The sequence below is a fragment of the Lycorma delicatula genome, chromosome 2 (assembly GCF_047948215.1).
Source record: "Lycorma delicatula isolate Av1 chromosome 2, ASM4794821v1, whole genome shotgun sequence".
Taxonomy (NCBI): Eukaryota; Metazoa; Arthropoda; class Insecta; order Hemiptera; family Fulgoridae; genus Lycorma; species Lycorma delicatula.
In genome coordinates this window covers 220,431,580-220,449,394 of record NC_134456.1, presented here as the reverse complement: position 1 = coordinate 220,449,394, position 17,815 = coordinate 220,431,580, and the positions used below count along the sequence as shown (strand labels likewise).

Sequence of the window (17,815 nt, the reverse complement as noted above, 5' to 3'; positions counted from 1 at the left end):
AAGAACCAATGTGGTGCAACATCACCTATTTTTTCTTTTAATTTTCAATTCTTTTTTGGCATGTACATACGAGGGTTATTTTTTTTTCAGGGTCCGATCGGCCACGAAATTAAAACCACAGTTAAAATAAAAAATTGTTTATTTGTAACAAGTACTTACATAGTTACGCTATTTCTCTACATAGTCGCCACTCCGATTTAGACATTTGTCGTAGCATGGTACCAACTTTCCAATACCCTCGTCATAGAATGGAGCTGCCTGTGTTTTCAGCCATGTTTCTACGCTGGTATGCAGTTCAATGTCTGTCCCAAAATGTGGTCCTCCTAGTCAATGTTTCATGTGAGCAAAGAGGTGAAAATCGGATGTAGCCACGTCTGGGCTGTATGGTGGGTTATCAAACACTTCCCGATGCCTGATGACAACATTCCTCTCCGCTTATTCTGAATTGCCCTTCATAGACGTTGAAGAGTCACGCAGTATGAGGCTGCAGTGATGGTCGTGCCACGTTCCATGATTTCCACCAAGAGAACTCCATTCCGGTCCCAGAAAACAGTAGCCATACACTTTCTGTTGGAGAAGGTTCGCTTGAACTTCTTTGGTTTACTGGGAGAATGAGAATGCATCCACTGTTTGGATTGTTCTTTTGTTTCTTCAGTTTCGAAATGGACCCATGTCTCGTCCCCTGTGACAATTTTGTTAAAAAATCTTTTCCTTCATTGTGGTAGCGTTGGAGAAATGTTAGGGGGCGTCCACTCTCATTGTTTTGTGATGGTCAGACAGCATCTTGGGAACCCATCTCGCACACAGTTTGCGGTACTGAAGTCTCACTCACAATGGTGTAGAGAGCTGACCTTGAAATTTCAGGAAACGAATCACTCAATAAAGAAATTGTGAACCAACGATTTTCTCGAATTGCCTCATCCACTCGCTCAACGAGATCATCGGTTGACACTCGCTTCCTTTGCTGACAGCCTGCATCATGAACATCTGTACGTCCTGCTTTAAAGTTCCTGCACCATTGTCGCACTTTGCTGGCACTCATTGAAGTTTCACCGTACACATTACTTATTCGTCGATGAATTTCAACTGCATTACACCGCTCAGGCTGAAAAGAAATCGAATTACCGCACGCACTTCACGCGGGAGGTGCTATTGTTGTAGACATGTTTACGTGGTAATTGCGTGTTCAGAACCAAACGCAGTGACGCGGCGTGATTGAAGGCCATACTAGAGACGCTGCGCAACACATATGCGCAAAGGTTCATCCGATTTTTGCGCGGGTTTTTATTTCGCGACCGATCGGACCTTAAAATAAAAATTAACCCTCGTATCTCATAATTACATTTTTATTTTTTAATACCTCTTTTATTCACCAGTTTCATGGGAGTTAGAATTTTTTACTCTTCTTGATGCCAACCAACAAAAAACAAAACATGGTATGGAAATTTGAAGTGTGTATTCTCCAATCACCATTATATTATTTATTTATTTTTCTTTAATTACTACTTATTTTAAAACAATTAATTTTCAAAAACTGTACAAAAACAAACTTGTAATTCTTTCTTTAAAACTTACAATTAGCATCATGTAAAGAACCATCAAGAGTTAAAATTTAACAAGAGAATGATACAGTACTTTAATAATATATACTTTCTACTTCCCATTAATGTATATTACAACATTTTTATAGTGCTTCATACTCTGAACAAACAACAGACCTAACTCTGCTTAGTATTTATTGTGACTACAATAATAAAAAAATTTTACTACTTTAATGCTGTTTAACTTTTTTCAATTTAACAAATTTTAAATATAATTTTCTTAAATAAACAGGAATAAATATACTTTTACAATTGTTTATTTCTAACAATCTGCTGTAGAAAATAAAATTAGTCATTAGATTTACTTTATTGTGACATGTAGTTAAATATATGTTAAAAAAATTCTTTAAAAATAGGCACATAATTTAAACTGGCTTTAAATATATCTAGGAAAAAATCATCCTACAGTAACATATCGGCAAAAGCAAACAAAAAATAAAAAAAATGAAAAATATATCTGTGTGTGTGTGTGTGTGTGTGTGTGTGTGTGTGTTTAAGTTAAAATACACATATATGCACTTCTTGAACAAAAAATAATTTTGATTCATAGCCAAATACTTATAAAGGTGACAAACAGGGTGATACACGACCTATGATTAATGTAACTTTTCTCTACGACATATTCCGTTAAGAAGTGAAACGATGTATGTTAGTGTCATCTTTACGCGTTCATCCAACAGTCAATATTAATCATAACAAGCATTTTAAAGTCTCTAAATTTGTTTTATTTTACTGAAAACCAAATATTTTTTTGAACATCGATGTACCAAACTCTATAATTTCATAAGAAAAAATATAATATGACAAAAACAATAAAATAAAATAATTGAAAGAAAAAATCCAAGTTATGAACTTAATATGACAGTAAAATAAACTGTATATCAAGAAGAATATAAATATGAGAGTTATGATGTATTGTGTCCCACTCTACTGTACGACTAATTTACATTTCACAGTTATTCTTGTCCATTCTTAAGCTGATTTGTCTGGGAATAGTTTCTCGACCTCAAAGATCAAAATAAACTAATATACAGACAATGAAATAAAATTAAAAAATTAAACCTGTAATCGGTTTTTAGCTTTTACAGCACCTCATTATACCTGATAGATGATGAATTTTAAATTTTAATGGGTGCTTGACCAAAATTACTTAAATTTAAAATAAAAATACTAATTAAGGTTATTATTACTTAAATATCAAAACAATATCCAGATAATTATAAAGGTTTATTCCTAACATAAAAAAAAAAAAATATTTAGTTACAAATCCATCTAACTGATAAATTAAATGAAATAAAAACAAAGTAAAATACAAATTTCTTGTGAACTGCAATATGTAAATGTAAAATTACAATGCTTAAGGATTAAGTACATGGTCTCAACTAAAAACAATAATCACATATTAGGAGAAAACCCAAATATTCCAAATTGAAATTAATTATTTATTAGTAAAATTAAAATGAACAATAATTACTTACCTAACCAAAAGGTAGGACAAGGGGTAAAACTATTATATTTTTTTAATAATAGTTAAAGTAAAAAAAAAATAATAAACCAACCATTAATTATTTAAAATAAAAAAAATCCTAAAAGAATGAATATATTCTATGTTATAACAAAGGTATTTGATGTATGTAATACCTTGCTACTTTAGACATGACAAATTTTTTACATTCAAAAATATTTATTTCATATTGTTCTTTATCTATGAAAATGTTAATGAACGACTAATTGTAACTAAACTGGTAAAAAAAGGGGCAAAAATAATATTTAATAAAAATTAAATTATATTTTAGAAGCACTGGTTCATGTTAACTGACAGCAAAAAAAAATTTACCTGGATACTCACAAAATTAAAAAAAAATTTATTTATTTAAGCTTTTTCACATGAATATGTGATCAATTTTCACGCTTAACTAGTTCAAAGACAGTCTATTAAATGGATACCGTTTCCCTTGCAATTTTCTTTTTGGGTTTGCTGGTTTGACGATATTCCCAATTTCCTTATTTTCTGTGCTAATATTTTAACTTCAACATATTTTTTACATCCTCATCCTAAATTATCTGCTTTACTTATTCCAATCTTTATTTTTCATTAATTTTTTTACACATCCCTTTATTACTAAATTAATCAAATCTGGATGTCTTAATGCATCGACCATTTCAAATTGTGTATCTCTATTTGATATCAGCAAAACTTATATTTTTTTATGAAGACCTTCTTGTTTGTACTAGTATCCTTATGATGTTGCCACTACTTGTTCCTGTTCATATTTTGTAAATTTATGCCACATTTAGGAAAATTCTGTAACATTTGGTATACAAGTATTACATACACCATTCGTATTAATTTGATCTCTCATAATCCTACTTTGTGTCACTTTTGTTATATTTGTTTTACACTTATTTATTTTAAACTTGAATCTCTTCCAGTCAATAAATATATGCCATTAAAAATTTCTTCTAATTAATTTTTGGTTTCTGACAAAAGAACATTGTCATTAGTGAATTTAAATATTTTCATTTTTTCTCCTTGGATTGTTATTCGTCTCAATTTTTTTTTTTTCAATTTCTATATAGATTTTTTATATATACACTGAAATGCAAATGGTAACAGGCTGTTATATATCACATTGTAATTACATATTTATTTATCCAGTAGTGTTAAACAACTACCACAGACATTTACCGCATCCCAATCTAAATTTTTTTTATCATAAACATCCTCATCATTAAAATGACTTCTCTGTAGTGCTTCATATACACCCCCTTGTCACCTACTTATTGGCCTTCTCCATTTCCTTCTGCAATATGGAGTGCAATCCCAAATTTCTTGTGGTGGCTGATGATCATGCATTCTGGGCATAAGCCGATATCACATGTCATTTCATTTCAATGATGTCCTCTGACAATATATCTCTTAAAACATAGCTGCGATTCTCCTAATTCCACTATCTAATAAATGAAGAAAACATCCATATTTTATTTTTCCAGTTTTGCTGAAGAACATAATGAACATAAGAACATTTTTCCTTTTGACTTTATTAAAACTACTAATCCCACCTCTTCCATATGACGTTAGCGTAATCCCCAGACACTTAGATTTATTTACAATTTGAGTCATTTCCTTTCCCAGTTGCAGGTTCTTCCCTTATTCTCTGACCAACAAATACTTATCCCTATTTATTTCTAAATCCCACTTTTCATAAACACACAGGTTTTGTCATCTTCGTCTTCTGTTAATATTGCTTAATCATAAGCAAATAACAAACTATATATCATAGTTTGTTATTTATCATCCAAATCTATACCTACTGTTTTAGTTACATACATATATAAATTAATATTTGCATATTATATGACATGGAAAATGGAAATTTTAATTACCTGAATGTTTGAATTTGATTTATTCCTCATTCTAACAGTTAATTGATCACAACTGTAAGAAGAAGCATCAGATACCGGACGACTCGGTATTTCCCTCTCACTTTCATCCTTTTCTCTTTGCTAGAAAAAAAGAACATTAAAATAATTTTTAGAAAAATACTGAAAAATAGAAGTTATGATGAACAAAGATAACAAATGTATAAGAAATAAATTTCACATACCATTAATTTCTTATTAACTGTAATTACTTTAATCCAAAACTGAATGATCCTTGATCGTCCAGACTGATCTGAACTGATCATATGAAATTTCTTATAAAAAGTTTAAGGTAAAAATAAGAAACAGACATAAAGAAAAAACTTCCTTATGAATGCCTCTAATACATGTAAATTTAATTATTAAATTACAAAAAATATTTTTTTATTACTGAACTGGCTGGCAGTTAGTAAGAAGTGCATAATTTTTCTCCTGAACAATGTTCATAAAGCCAAAGTTCAGAATTGCATTGTTTATCTATACTGATGCATACTTATACAAAATAATGTAAATGCATATTTACACAAATTCTGTAAAGAGAAAAAAGACATTCTATACTGAACCCTTACCCTGAGTTTTAGTAACCACATTGTTCCATTTTAATTTTTGCCTTCTTTTTATTGCGCTTGTTTGCATTTCAATAAAGATCTATTTCTTTATTGTCTGTATGATTATTTACTTTTAAATTATTAAAATTCATAAATTACTAGGTTTCAAATATTATTTAACCAAAGAATTATCAACTATATTTTATTTAAAGTTTAGCTACTTTACTTAGTAATATAAATGTATTTTCAAATTTAATTTTAATCCAGGAAAAAACCACTTTGTTTTGTATATCACTTATTACTCTTGAATTACTTACCAAACTTAACTTACACAATGTCTGCTTTATTAATATATCCATCAGTAATTTTTATTAAATTGTTAATATGAGCAAATGTATTACACTAAAGTTGCTACTTCAACAAGACTAAATCAGTTTAATTATAACTATGTATAGATAAATTAATAAATATACATAATAAAAAAAAGGAATACTGGTATTTGAATAGTTTAATGCTGCAACACTCAGCTCAAAGTTTATGTAAAAACAACACAGGAAAAGCAACCAAACATAGATGGAATATACTACAGTAATAAAAAAAAAATTTGTTATTAATATCAATCTAATAAATTCTTTTTAAATAAATAAATTATACTGAAATCTTATATGTCAGCTTTTGTCTGGTATTTATCAACAATATTCACTGTCATAAAAACTGTAATCCGAGATATATCTACTTTTATTACATTTTTTTTTTTGCTGAAATTAGAGATTATATTCTCATGCTGAATAGTTAATATTGCCCAGCATTATGTTAATTAAATTAAACCAATGACACAAGCAATCATATTAATAAATAATTTCAACTTCAACGAAACTAATTTAATACTGAATTGAAACATACTGATTTTCTTATATTTGTACACAATTTTTTTTTTGTAATTAATCTATTTAAGAAATAGAACTGATCTTTGTTTTATAATGTAGACAATTTAGAAATTATTTTTAACCACATAAAAAAGAGATTCTTAGGTCAACCTGTATGTATATTTTTTATGTACATTCAAATCTTACTCTTCAGCAAATGGAACAATTATAATAAATTATTTTTTTATTTTTATTAGAGTAGGTTTGTTTGGTCGCCATGTTGTAAGATTTCCAATTGATTTAAATTACAGATTTTTTAAATGGATAATCATATTGCTCGTTAGTAATGGACTGCTGTAGCATAATTGTACAAATGTCCTTCACAAATTCCAATAATTAACATATTTTAAGGTAAAGATTTAGTAAAAATTAGTTAGAAAACATATAATTATTTAAAAAAAAAAATGGAACTAATATCAAAATGCGCTAAAAAGTAAGAAATAATTTCATTAAAATACTTAATTATTTAGACACTTTTTTTGAATTCGCACCTGTTTCTACAAAATTAATTTCTTGATAAAATATAAATTTGTTTTCTAATATTATATATGTGTACTACATAAAAATCAATATCAATATGTTTATGTGCTTTGATTGATTTTCAATTTGTGATTATTATGTATTTTTATAAATGCTTCTTAGGTCCATTCAAGTACGATGTAAATATGATAATGTATTTTGGCGCCGATTCAAAAAAGTATCTAAGGAATTAAGTTGTTGGACAAAATTATTTTTTTCCTTTTAGTGCATTTTGATGTCAATGTAAGAAGTCATCAGTAACCATCTTTGTTTATGTTGCTGTAAGTCGAGTCAACAGCTTAGATGGTTTAGCCTTGAGTGATTTAAATCCATGTAAATTACTGAATAATCCACAAAATAAAAAAGCATTTGCTGAAGCAGAAAGATTGAGAAATCTTGCACAGGATTTAATAATGTGCTAAACATCATTCAAGACATTGATATGTTGTTACTAATGACATATCAACAGTGTTACAAGTATTATGAAGATATTTTGTTGCCTCACCTAGCGAGAAACAACAAAAGACCATGCAATGTGATGCACATTATTGAATTATAAGATTCCCACTGTCCCTACTAATGATGTATATTATATATAATGCACACTGGGTCTGAAAAATTTAAGACAATATCTAGATTTTTGATGATTTTATTAATGTTGCTACATATCTTGTGCAGAAACTCACATTACCTGCCCTACAGAAGACTATATAACACCATCTAATGTGTCACATACATACAGAATATCAGGATTCCCAGTGTCCCTACTTACCTGCTGAATGGCAACAATTTTTTTTGTCAATTTTCAGTTGTGCTTAAAAATTTTTTGTAACTTCATAGTACCACCATGAAATGCAGCTGTGTCGACTGTAGCAAGATTTATTTCACTTGGATTAATAGGAGGGAAAAAAGAAAAAATCTATTTAATGTAGTACCTTGCAATTCGTACATGTTTCAGCCCAACTTAAAATTAAAGGTCTTTCTACATCTTCATATTAAAAAAAATTAAAAAAATGTGCAAACAAACATAAAAAAATACATGAGTCGAATACATAACATTTTTCATAATTGCTTTGAATATTTTTTTTATATCATATAATATCACCTGACAATCAAACTTTTAGTTTTTCACAGAAATTAAAAAAATAATTATTTAACATTCCAGACCAAGCAAGCTTACACTCAGTAGCAATTTCTTTAAATAATTTTCCCCATCCTCTTTTTCATTTAAATTAAGCCACAAATTTTTTTCCATTTATATTTTTTACTCACAGTTTTTTTACATAGTACATGTTTTTTTGTTGTACATCTTGATATTTTAAATAAAATTAAAAATAGGTTTTTAATAAAAACCATTCGAAACAACTGCTGCACTAAAATATAGAAAAAAAATAACACTTCAATTGTTCTTTAAAATTATACTTCCTAAAATTAATACCAAAGCAAGTTATGATTTAAAATTGGCCACAGAAAGTCATAATTTAAGCAAGTGAAAAAGTTTTACTAATAAAAAAAGATTTTTAATATTATTAAAAAAAATATGAAATAGTATTTCAATATTTAAGTGATAACTGATGAAACTGTTCTCTTAATGGCTTCTCACTGCTATCCTCAACCACAGTTTTGTTTCTGGGTTCTAAATTATTGGCAATCTATGGATATAACAATCTACAGATATACTCATTACTTGAACAAAGTGTAAAGGATTACTTTAAATGTGTAAAGGATCAGAGTCAAGAAATTGCACTAGGTAAAACTAGGTACAGATCTCCGAAATAATATATGATCAAATCAACCAATCTAAAATTATTCTTTCAACTGGATCAAAAATGAGTTTAAAAAAATGCTATTCATTTTGGATTTATGACTAAAAGATGTATTACACAAATAAGAGTAAGAGCTCATTAAGACCAAGAATATTTATAACAGAATACGAATCTCAAGGATGGGGAAACTGAGACATTACATAACTGAAGGTCTGACATAATATAAGCAGCCAAATGTACAACCTTAGATCAGCAAGCAATAAACAAACTAAAAATTACAGAAAGGAAATATGAAGAAAAATATTACAACCCAGAAAAACAAAAGATGGTCAGAAACTACAAAAAAAAAAAAAAAATTCAACTTTATTGGAAGGAAGACAAACTTGGATAAAATTAAATAATACAGACTTGCCTTCTACAGACACTTGACAAGAATGGACCAAAACAGACTAATAAAGGAAATCTTTGACCAAGGAAACAGCAGAAAGACAATTACCAAATGGTTCAAACAGGTAGAAGATCTAAAATTAGCAAAAATAAACAATTGAAATCATATACAGAGACATATTCATACAAAAATTCAAAACAAGTAAAATTTTCCATAAGAAACAAAAAAGTAAAGAATGGATTCGGCAAAGGTAAAAAGAACACTCACAAAAATGAAAACCTTCTGGGAACAAAGGAGAAGAGATGCCAATAGGTGAAACTAATTATTGTTTTCGTATAGAAAATGGTATAAAATTAAAAAAAATTATAGTAAAAGAAATTAATTATGACTTTTTTTGTGTTTGTTCAACTGCTCCCCTGGGCCAGCTCAACAATCAAGTATTACTCAGCCCAGGGGAGTGCCCTTGCGACTCTAATGAGCCTCCTCTGACTGCCGAGTGGCAGTATGTCCGGCATGGCAGGTCAGCTCACTGGTTCTGGATCTTTTCCTTATTCTCGATTTTTTCTGTCCTCAATTAATTATGACTTAAAAAATGATAAAAATAAATCTGAAGAAATTAAACCAGAATGCAATGAATTTTTTAAATTTATATAGCAAAATCACAAAATTTTATAATCTGAACATTCATATAATGGACAAAATAGCAATTAACAAAAATAGATTAATACCAGTAAGAGAGAAGAAAATGTAATACTAAAACATATACTTACAAATTAGGAAGAAATTTAAAACATTAAATATAGATGTAGTGCTTTACAGCAACAAAACACAGACAAAATGCAAAGAAGTGGTACATTTAATATGTGGTAGAATAGAAGAAAAGAGTGAAAGTGAGGTGGGTTAATAAAGCACGAAACAATGAGTTTTAACATAAAGTAGAAAAAAAAACTTATAAGCATATTCTAACTAAAGAACTATGTTTATGTATCATATACAAAGACACATGTAGCAGTTTGTTTATTTGATAATGGAGAAAGGGTAGGTAGTTATTACTTAATTGTCATTCCAATACAGCAATTAAAGTACTTGTATTCTTCACATTAAATTCAAATCTGAAAGCTTAACAAAGTAGTATGCTATACATTCTAGTATAATATTTATAATAAATCTGACATGAAGTAGAAAAGATTGCTCACTATTGTCTTCACTTTTAATGATCCCTATAAGTTACACACGATTTGATTGGAAAATATAAGCTCTGTTGAACTGTGTAATGTTCAAAGAAATTGTATAGTTGTACTTGTGCCAAAAGTTTATGCAAGTTTAAGCTGATCATTTTATCTTAGTTGAAAACATTCTCTAAAACACAATACACATTATATGCTTTAATAGACTGTACGTGGTGAAGCATTCATTCTTTAATGAGCTAAATAATATTCAATATTAACAGCACATTAGTTTCATACAATAAAAGACACTAAATAATTATAAACTCTATTCAAAAAAAAAGTTACTTTCTTGTATTATAAAAATTAAATAAAAATCACAATAACCCAGACAAGGAAATATTAAAAAGAAATTAGACATCTTGTATTATTAAAAGTCAAAGAAGAGTATATTTTCAAACAGCATTAGATGTTTATGCTATACACCAAAATTCTAACTAATTACTGTTAAAACAATATTCTGGGCTAATTAAGTCATATTATGTTTACGTTAAGAATTTATTCCAAGAACATAATTGTCCAATTAACACTGAACACACATTCAATGAAATTGTTTTCTTTTTTCAAAAAAATAAACATATAACATATGCCTTTTGCATTCCTAATTCAGCATATTCATTCCTATGAAAAGTATATACATGGAATCTCTCACTATTGATTGCTGATGCATGACTTTTATTTAAATTTGTACTTTTTACTTTAGTAACTACAAAAATCTGAATCCTGCTTTTAAACAGCTAGGAAAAAATTACTAAACTTCAACTATTAAGTAATATATTGTTCAATATCCTTCCCTACATGAAATCTACAAATATTAGATATTTTTCAGTGAAAAACTGAATAGGATTAGATTATGCTTGTTTTATCAACTTTTATTTGACTGACGACATTAACACAGCATACAATTTTAACTTTTTCATACTATTTATTTCCTTTGCACAATTTTCAATAAAAAATCAAAAATTAGTAGGTCTTTCTAACATCCAAGTAAAATACTTTAGATTCATTAATTTTTATCTTGCTGTCTCTTTTCAAGATTTACAAATTAAAATACAAAGTTTAACTGAACATGAAAAAGTAGGAAGGAAATAAATTTTATTATTTAATTATATAAAAATTCAAACACAAACAACTGAAAATGTATTGTTAACATCACAAGCATAATTGCATAAAATAATTTTTTTTATTAATTCAAGAGCTGCAACAATGATACAGAGTTCTCTGATTTGCTAGAGGGGGAAGAAGTGGTGGCTAAAATAATTGATATCAATTGTTGTAGTATATGAAAGATGCCATACTTGACCGGGATTTGAACCTGGAACCTCCGGATGAAAGCCCAAGATTCTACTACTTCGCCAAGGAGATTGGCAATATTACTTAGTTGCCAGGCAGTTAGAAGAGCATGGTTTTAGAATTTTTTTCACATTTAATGTGAAAGTAAATTCATGTCAGGTTAAAAAGTAGATAAAATGAAATAAATTTTCTTTAGTTTTTCTTCTGTAGTTTGATGACAAATTTCAATAATGAAATTACATAGGTTAGTTAACAAAAAACTGATTAAGAAAGAAAATAAGACACTTAAATTATTTTTTAACTCAATATGAAGTTAAAGATTCTTATTATTCAAATTCTTATTCAAAGAAACAGATATAATGTGATAAACAGATATATACACATATATGGATGAACAACCATTTTAGTTATCTGGCACTGAAAAAACTAAAATGTTTAGAAAAAAATTCAAACTAATAAACAAGATACTATTTTTTTCACAAATGGGGAGAAATATTATAGAAAATATTGATTTTATCTATTTATTATTCTTACTAATTTAAGAGAAATCATATATTTACAAATTAAAGTTTTAGCATGAGGAAAATTGAATATAATATCAAGTTCTGGGTAATTTGGACTGACTTTTGTAACAATCGATAGAATATACTAATTTTAAATAAGAAAAATTATTTAAGATTTTGATAAAACATTGATTATTATGAAGAGAAGGCATAAAAAAAATTAATAATTTAAATTCACACATTGCTCCTTTTTCTACTAAAATAAAACCAACTATCAATAAAAAAAATCTAGTAAGACTTTCCCAAACGAACATTCTTATTATAACAACTGTTCTCGTAATTGTTAATTTATTTCTAACAAAGTTATTATGTTAAACTTCTAATTAACTCATATTATTACATATTACATGTCTGAATAATATACTTCCATATTATTGTTTGATTTAATGCAATTGCTATTCACAGATTTTATATGAATGAAGTTTTATATTAACGTTCCTCCTTAGGTCATGTGACCATTATTTGTGGCCGATCAAATCTGTACTCGCATATTACATTAATCATAATTTATAGTCTAATACAATGTTGATTCCTTTTCAATATCTGTTAACAACTAAAAAGTTACAGATTTTTCTAATTTCAAATATCTGTTAAAGATCTGCAGGTGGTGCAAATGAATTTGGTACGGTTTTAATAAATCTCTATTGGGGTCCTACATACGCTAAGTTAATATTATTTATATTCCACCATTTTGGGGTCTTACAATTGATTTAAAAAATTGATATTTACCAGGTTTACCAAAATTCGTAATATATATAATTACAAATTTTGGTAAACCTTCATTAGTGCATTTGAAGCAACTTTTTGTAGCTTATACTATTGTTCCATAATGATTATTACAAAATTTTAATTTTGACGGTCATTGATCTATTTTTGTAAACTTTTAATGATACTTAATTCAAATTGAAAATCAAAATCTTAGACAAAAAGTGTTCACACACACATATATTCTGAATTCAATAATTTACTGTTTGTCACTGAAAAAGGAAAAACATGGAATAAAAAAAAACTTCATAATTTAATCAATTAATCTTAGTACAATTAGACTGCTTTAATTCAATTAGGAAAGTTCCAGGTTGGAATTTTAGACTTGGCATTTTCATACAAAAATTTCAAGCAAATAAGAATTAAATGATATTTTTAAAAATAATTTTTAAATCTGAAATTCATTCATTAAAAAAAAAAAAAAAATATATATATATATACACATATAGATAGAAAATAATGACTATAAAAATTTTAATCATTAAGAATAAAATAATAATATAAAAACAAAAAGAGTTCATTATTTAAAAGGAACAGCTAATCATCATACAAATGTTTCTTTAACAGATGTTTTGAACATCTTTTTACACTTTTTAGAAGGGTAAAAGATGTAATTAGAAGGGTAAAACACCATAACTTCTTCATGAGCGCAAAAAATTAGTAATATTTGTCACAATATTTCAAATTAAACTACTACATTTCATTCATTAATATGAAATACCTAAAATTATATGAATTTCAGATAATTATTCTAATAAATATAATTATTCTATTTTATAAATACACAAGGAATAAATTTTAATAAAAATTAAATGAAAAAAATTCACTAAATAAATAAAAGATATGAATTACCCATATTTTAAAACGACTATTAAAATAACGTATAAAATAATGTTAAAAAAAGGAACAGTGTCAATGCAGAGCTAACATACAAAATTAGAAGCATTTTTAGGCTGACACCAATTCAGTTGAATCCCCAGCAACGACCGAGTTCATCCCAGGCTGTACTTCCTTTTAGATCATATTGTAAACAAACAGGAACTACTCATTCAATCTACCTCTATTATCATTACTACTATACATATAAATAAATATTAATATTATAAAGCAGATCTAATAAATATAACTATCAAACATATAGTATAAAATACAAAAATAAGATTAAAAAAAGTTATGTTACATTTTCTTTAAAAAATAAATTTATGGATATATCTTGATTAATAATATAAAATATAATAAAAAAATAAAATATAAGATATTATAAATTTATTCAACTGTCTGCTTCAGTATTTTTAACATTTATTCTTTTTATGTGTGTTAAAAAAATATGTACACTATAACCTCATTTATATTTCTGAACAATGTACTACTGAGTAAGGTATTTTCCCAAGCGGAAATGCTTAAAGAGTTGACTAAATGGTAAGAAATATATTCTAATGAAAATCGTAAAACTGTGGTAAATGTAATAGATCTACATTTTACATTCTTTATAGGTACGAAAAACTGTAGTAAATGTAATAGATTTACATTCCTACTTTTTAAAAGTAGGAAAAATTTGGTGAACACCGAAATATTTTTGGACCAAATTACAGACCGACTGACAGTTGTAGTTAAGTCATTATTTGATGGACCAACCTCCAGGTTTTGGTGAATAGTTTGTAGTTCTGATGGATATTTCCATGCAAGCACAATACCAAGTATGACTGAGATTGCTTTGGGAATCCTGTGTCCATTTTACAGGAGTTGTTTAATTTTTTTTTATAGAATAAACAATATTTGTAGCAGAATATATTTAAGCTGGTCAAAGCAAAATGGTTGCTCAGTAATGTGTGGCTCCTATCTGATTACATGGGATTATATATGAGATTGGCGCTAACTGTCTGATGGGGTTTCCAACCCGAGGTTAGTGCAAGCAAGCTTTCAAAAACTGGTCTGAAGGAACAGAACACAATCCACAATTATGTCCACAAAACAAAACTAATGTCTAATCGACAAAAATAAATAAATACTCGCCCAATAATAAGAAAGATCCAGCAGCAAGGGACAGTTGTCCAGGTTCTGTGATTGGTAACAGGATACAAAAATCTCCTGTTATCTTTGTGTTCCATTCCGTTTCGAGGAATATATGTTTCTTTGTACTGCAGTACCTCCAAAGGTAAATTATCCTTTTCCATAGAACAATGCAACTTCAGTGTGCGTTAATTGAAGGAGGTGGTACGTATAGGCTGACTCTTGTATTTTATTGCTTAACAATAAGATTATTAGCTAAAATTTGTATCGAGAAAACTGCGACATCTAATCCCACCTAAAGATTGGACATGCTACACGTATACTGAAATGTCGAGGCACACACATAGAAGCTTGGGTAGAAATGCCAAAGTTAAAAATTTTTTTATTAATAATGACAAATGATTGGCCTGTTGCAATGAACTGCGTCAACCATAATATGCTACTTAGATAGAGTATTATTACATCAAATGGAATTTATAAAAAATTCATGCTACACTCTGATTGTCGGAGAAATCGAGTGGGGAGTCTGATGGCCTTGTAAATTATTTAGAAAAGCTTCTATTTCCAAGGCCAAAGCCACATTTTTGGTGTATAGCCTTCTGTCAATCCGGCTAACAAATAATTCAATATTAGGTTTAACATCCTTTTGAAGAGAAAAAGGATATTTTTTCTAAAAATTTTACTAAAATAAATTTTTAAAAAAAATAATTGCTATTAATTTTTGTAGTGTATGAAAAATGCCATACTTGACTGGGATATGAACCTGGAACCTCGGGTTGAAAGCCCAAGACACTACTACTTCATTATTATTAGGTTATTCTATATTGACTAATATAGAATAACCTAATAACTAATGCTAACTAAGCTTTGTATAGGATCTTTAAATAGCACTGAAGAAAATATTATTCAGATGCATGACATAATTTTTCATTTGAATAGATTCAAGCAGATGTATTTTAATCACATTCTTCTTAAAAGAGGTTATCGTTGAATTATTTTCACATTGCAACAGAATTTTAAACATTTATTAAAAAGAAAGAAAAGCGAGCTGATGTTGCCATTCATTCATTTATTACATGTCTTGAAAAGGGAGTTTATTATTTCCTAGTTCGACAGTATTTTTAGCAAAGAAAATAAATTTAAAAAAAAAAGTTTTAAATTGTCGTTATTAAAACCCTATTCATTTCAGTTAAATTAGCTGAGTTTGTAAAAAATGTTCATTCATAAAATCCATGAGCAACTGTAAATGTCTTCTTACTGACTTAAATAATATTACTCTATTGCAATTCTTTGCTAAAATAACGGTGTATATCTAAGAACTATATAATTAATATTTCCTTTATAATTTTAAAAAACATTACATAATAATTTGAATTAAACGACTAAGAAAAAAAAAACTGTAAACAAATAATTACAGTAATAAATTAACATATAAATCTTTTTAACTTATAGGCTTCTTTCTGTATATATTATAAACATAACATAATATAAAATCAATTAATCAAGAGAGAAAACAAATGTCTATGCAAAATGAAGTAATTTTTTATCAACTGAATGAAAAATTATGTAATTTTATTTTTTAACAAATTTTATAATAAAAAACGAGAAGAAAAAAAATGGCTTTAATTACCATTCAAATGAGAAAAAAAATATTTTTACAATTATTCAAATTTCATCTTTTGGAAGTTAGAATTATTTACTGCTAACCATTAATTTGCTGCCGACTAAAAAAGCCAAAACTTTAACAAAAAATTGATAAGACTGGCAACGGGTTGAATAAAAATCCCGACTTTGTCCAGACAGTTTTTATTTCAAATACGCCGTAGGATTTTGAAATATTAGTGATTTAATTATGCTACATTTACAATCAAAATGTTAAGTTAAAAAAATTTATGTTTGAATTGAGCCTCTTCATCATGACATTTTTATCTTAAAAATTATGCAGCATTAAAATTATAACTGAGAAAAATTCAATATTCTTAGTAAAAATACATTGGTTCCCATTAGGTCCCCTGCACCGAACGATGGTTTTATTATCATAATTATACTAAATTTTGAATATAATTACTAAAAATCAGGCTAAATATACATATATATATTAAAATAATATATAATGTTATATTACATCATCTTTTATGACATCATAGGATCACTTTATTCAGTCCATTACCCAAGTCTCTACGATGGGACTATTTGGGCTTTGCAGTCCTCCTATTACTTTATTCAATGTTCTTCTGCCCTTTCTAGTATTGAAAATTTTGTGAGTTTTTCTTGCAAGTGTTTTTGTCCTTGATTTTCTTGTTTAATTCGATCTTATCTGTGGTGTCTTCTGATGTAAAGCCGATTTTCTTCAGATTCTTTCTTACTTCTCTGAACCATCTGCATCTTGTCTAGGTGTTTTTTGAGTCGAGATTGTACTGTACTAGCTGTTTCAGAAGTCTTGAATCTTGCATCCTCATGTTATGTCCAACGAATCCTAGAGACTAGGCATCAGTGATAAGTTCTAATGACTTTGTCGGGCATAATTCACCACTACCCGTCTTTCTGGTAGTTTTTATTGATGCAGATTCTTTCAACTCTCCTTTTGATTTTCTGGAGTCAGTCTGTCTATCTTTGATTGTTCGTTCAGGTGGAAGAGTGTTTCTGCTGCATAAGTGGCTTTTGGTTTTATAACTGTGTTGTAGTGTCTTATTTTGCGTTTATTGATAGGCATTTTTTATTGTAAGTGTATCAGGTCAATTTCTGAGCTTTGGCTAGTTTGTTTCTTCTTATTTGGACCGAAGTTTT

At 27.9% G+C, this 17,815-nt stretch overlaps 1 protein-coding gene across 1 annotated transcript in view; it reads right to left on the bottom strand.

Moving 5' to 3' along the window:
* Positions 1 to 17,815, bottom strand: part of LOC142319660 (pleckstrin homology-like domain family B member 1) — a 615,345-nt gene that overhangs the window by 9,069 nt on the left and 588,461 nt on the right. Inside the window, exon 17 of the mRNA XM_075357205.1 lies at positions 4,989 to 5,108. Coding sequence (XP_075213320.1) covers positions 4,989 to 5,108 — 120 coding nt within the window. The remainder of the gene's footprint in view (positions 1 to 4,988; positions 5,109 to 17,815) is intronic.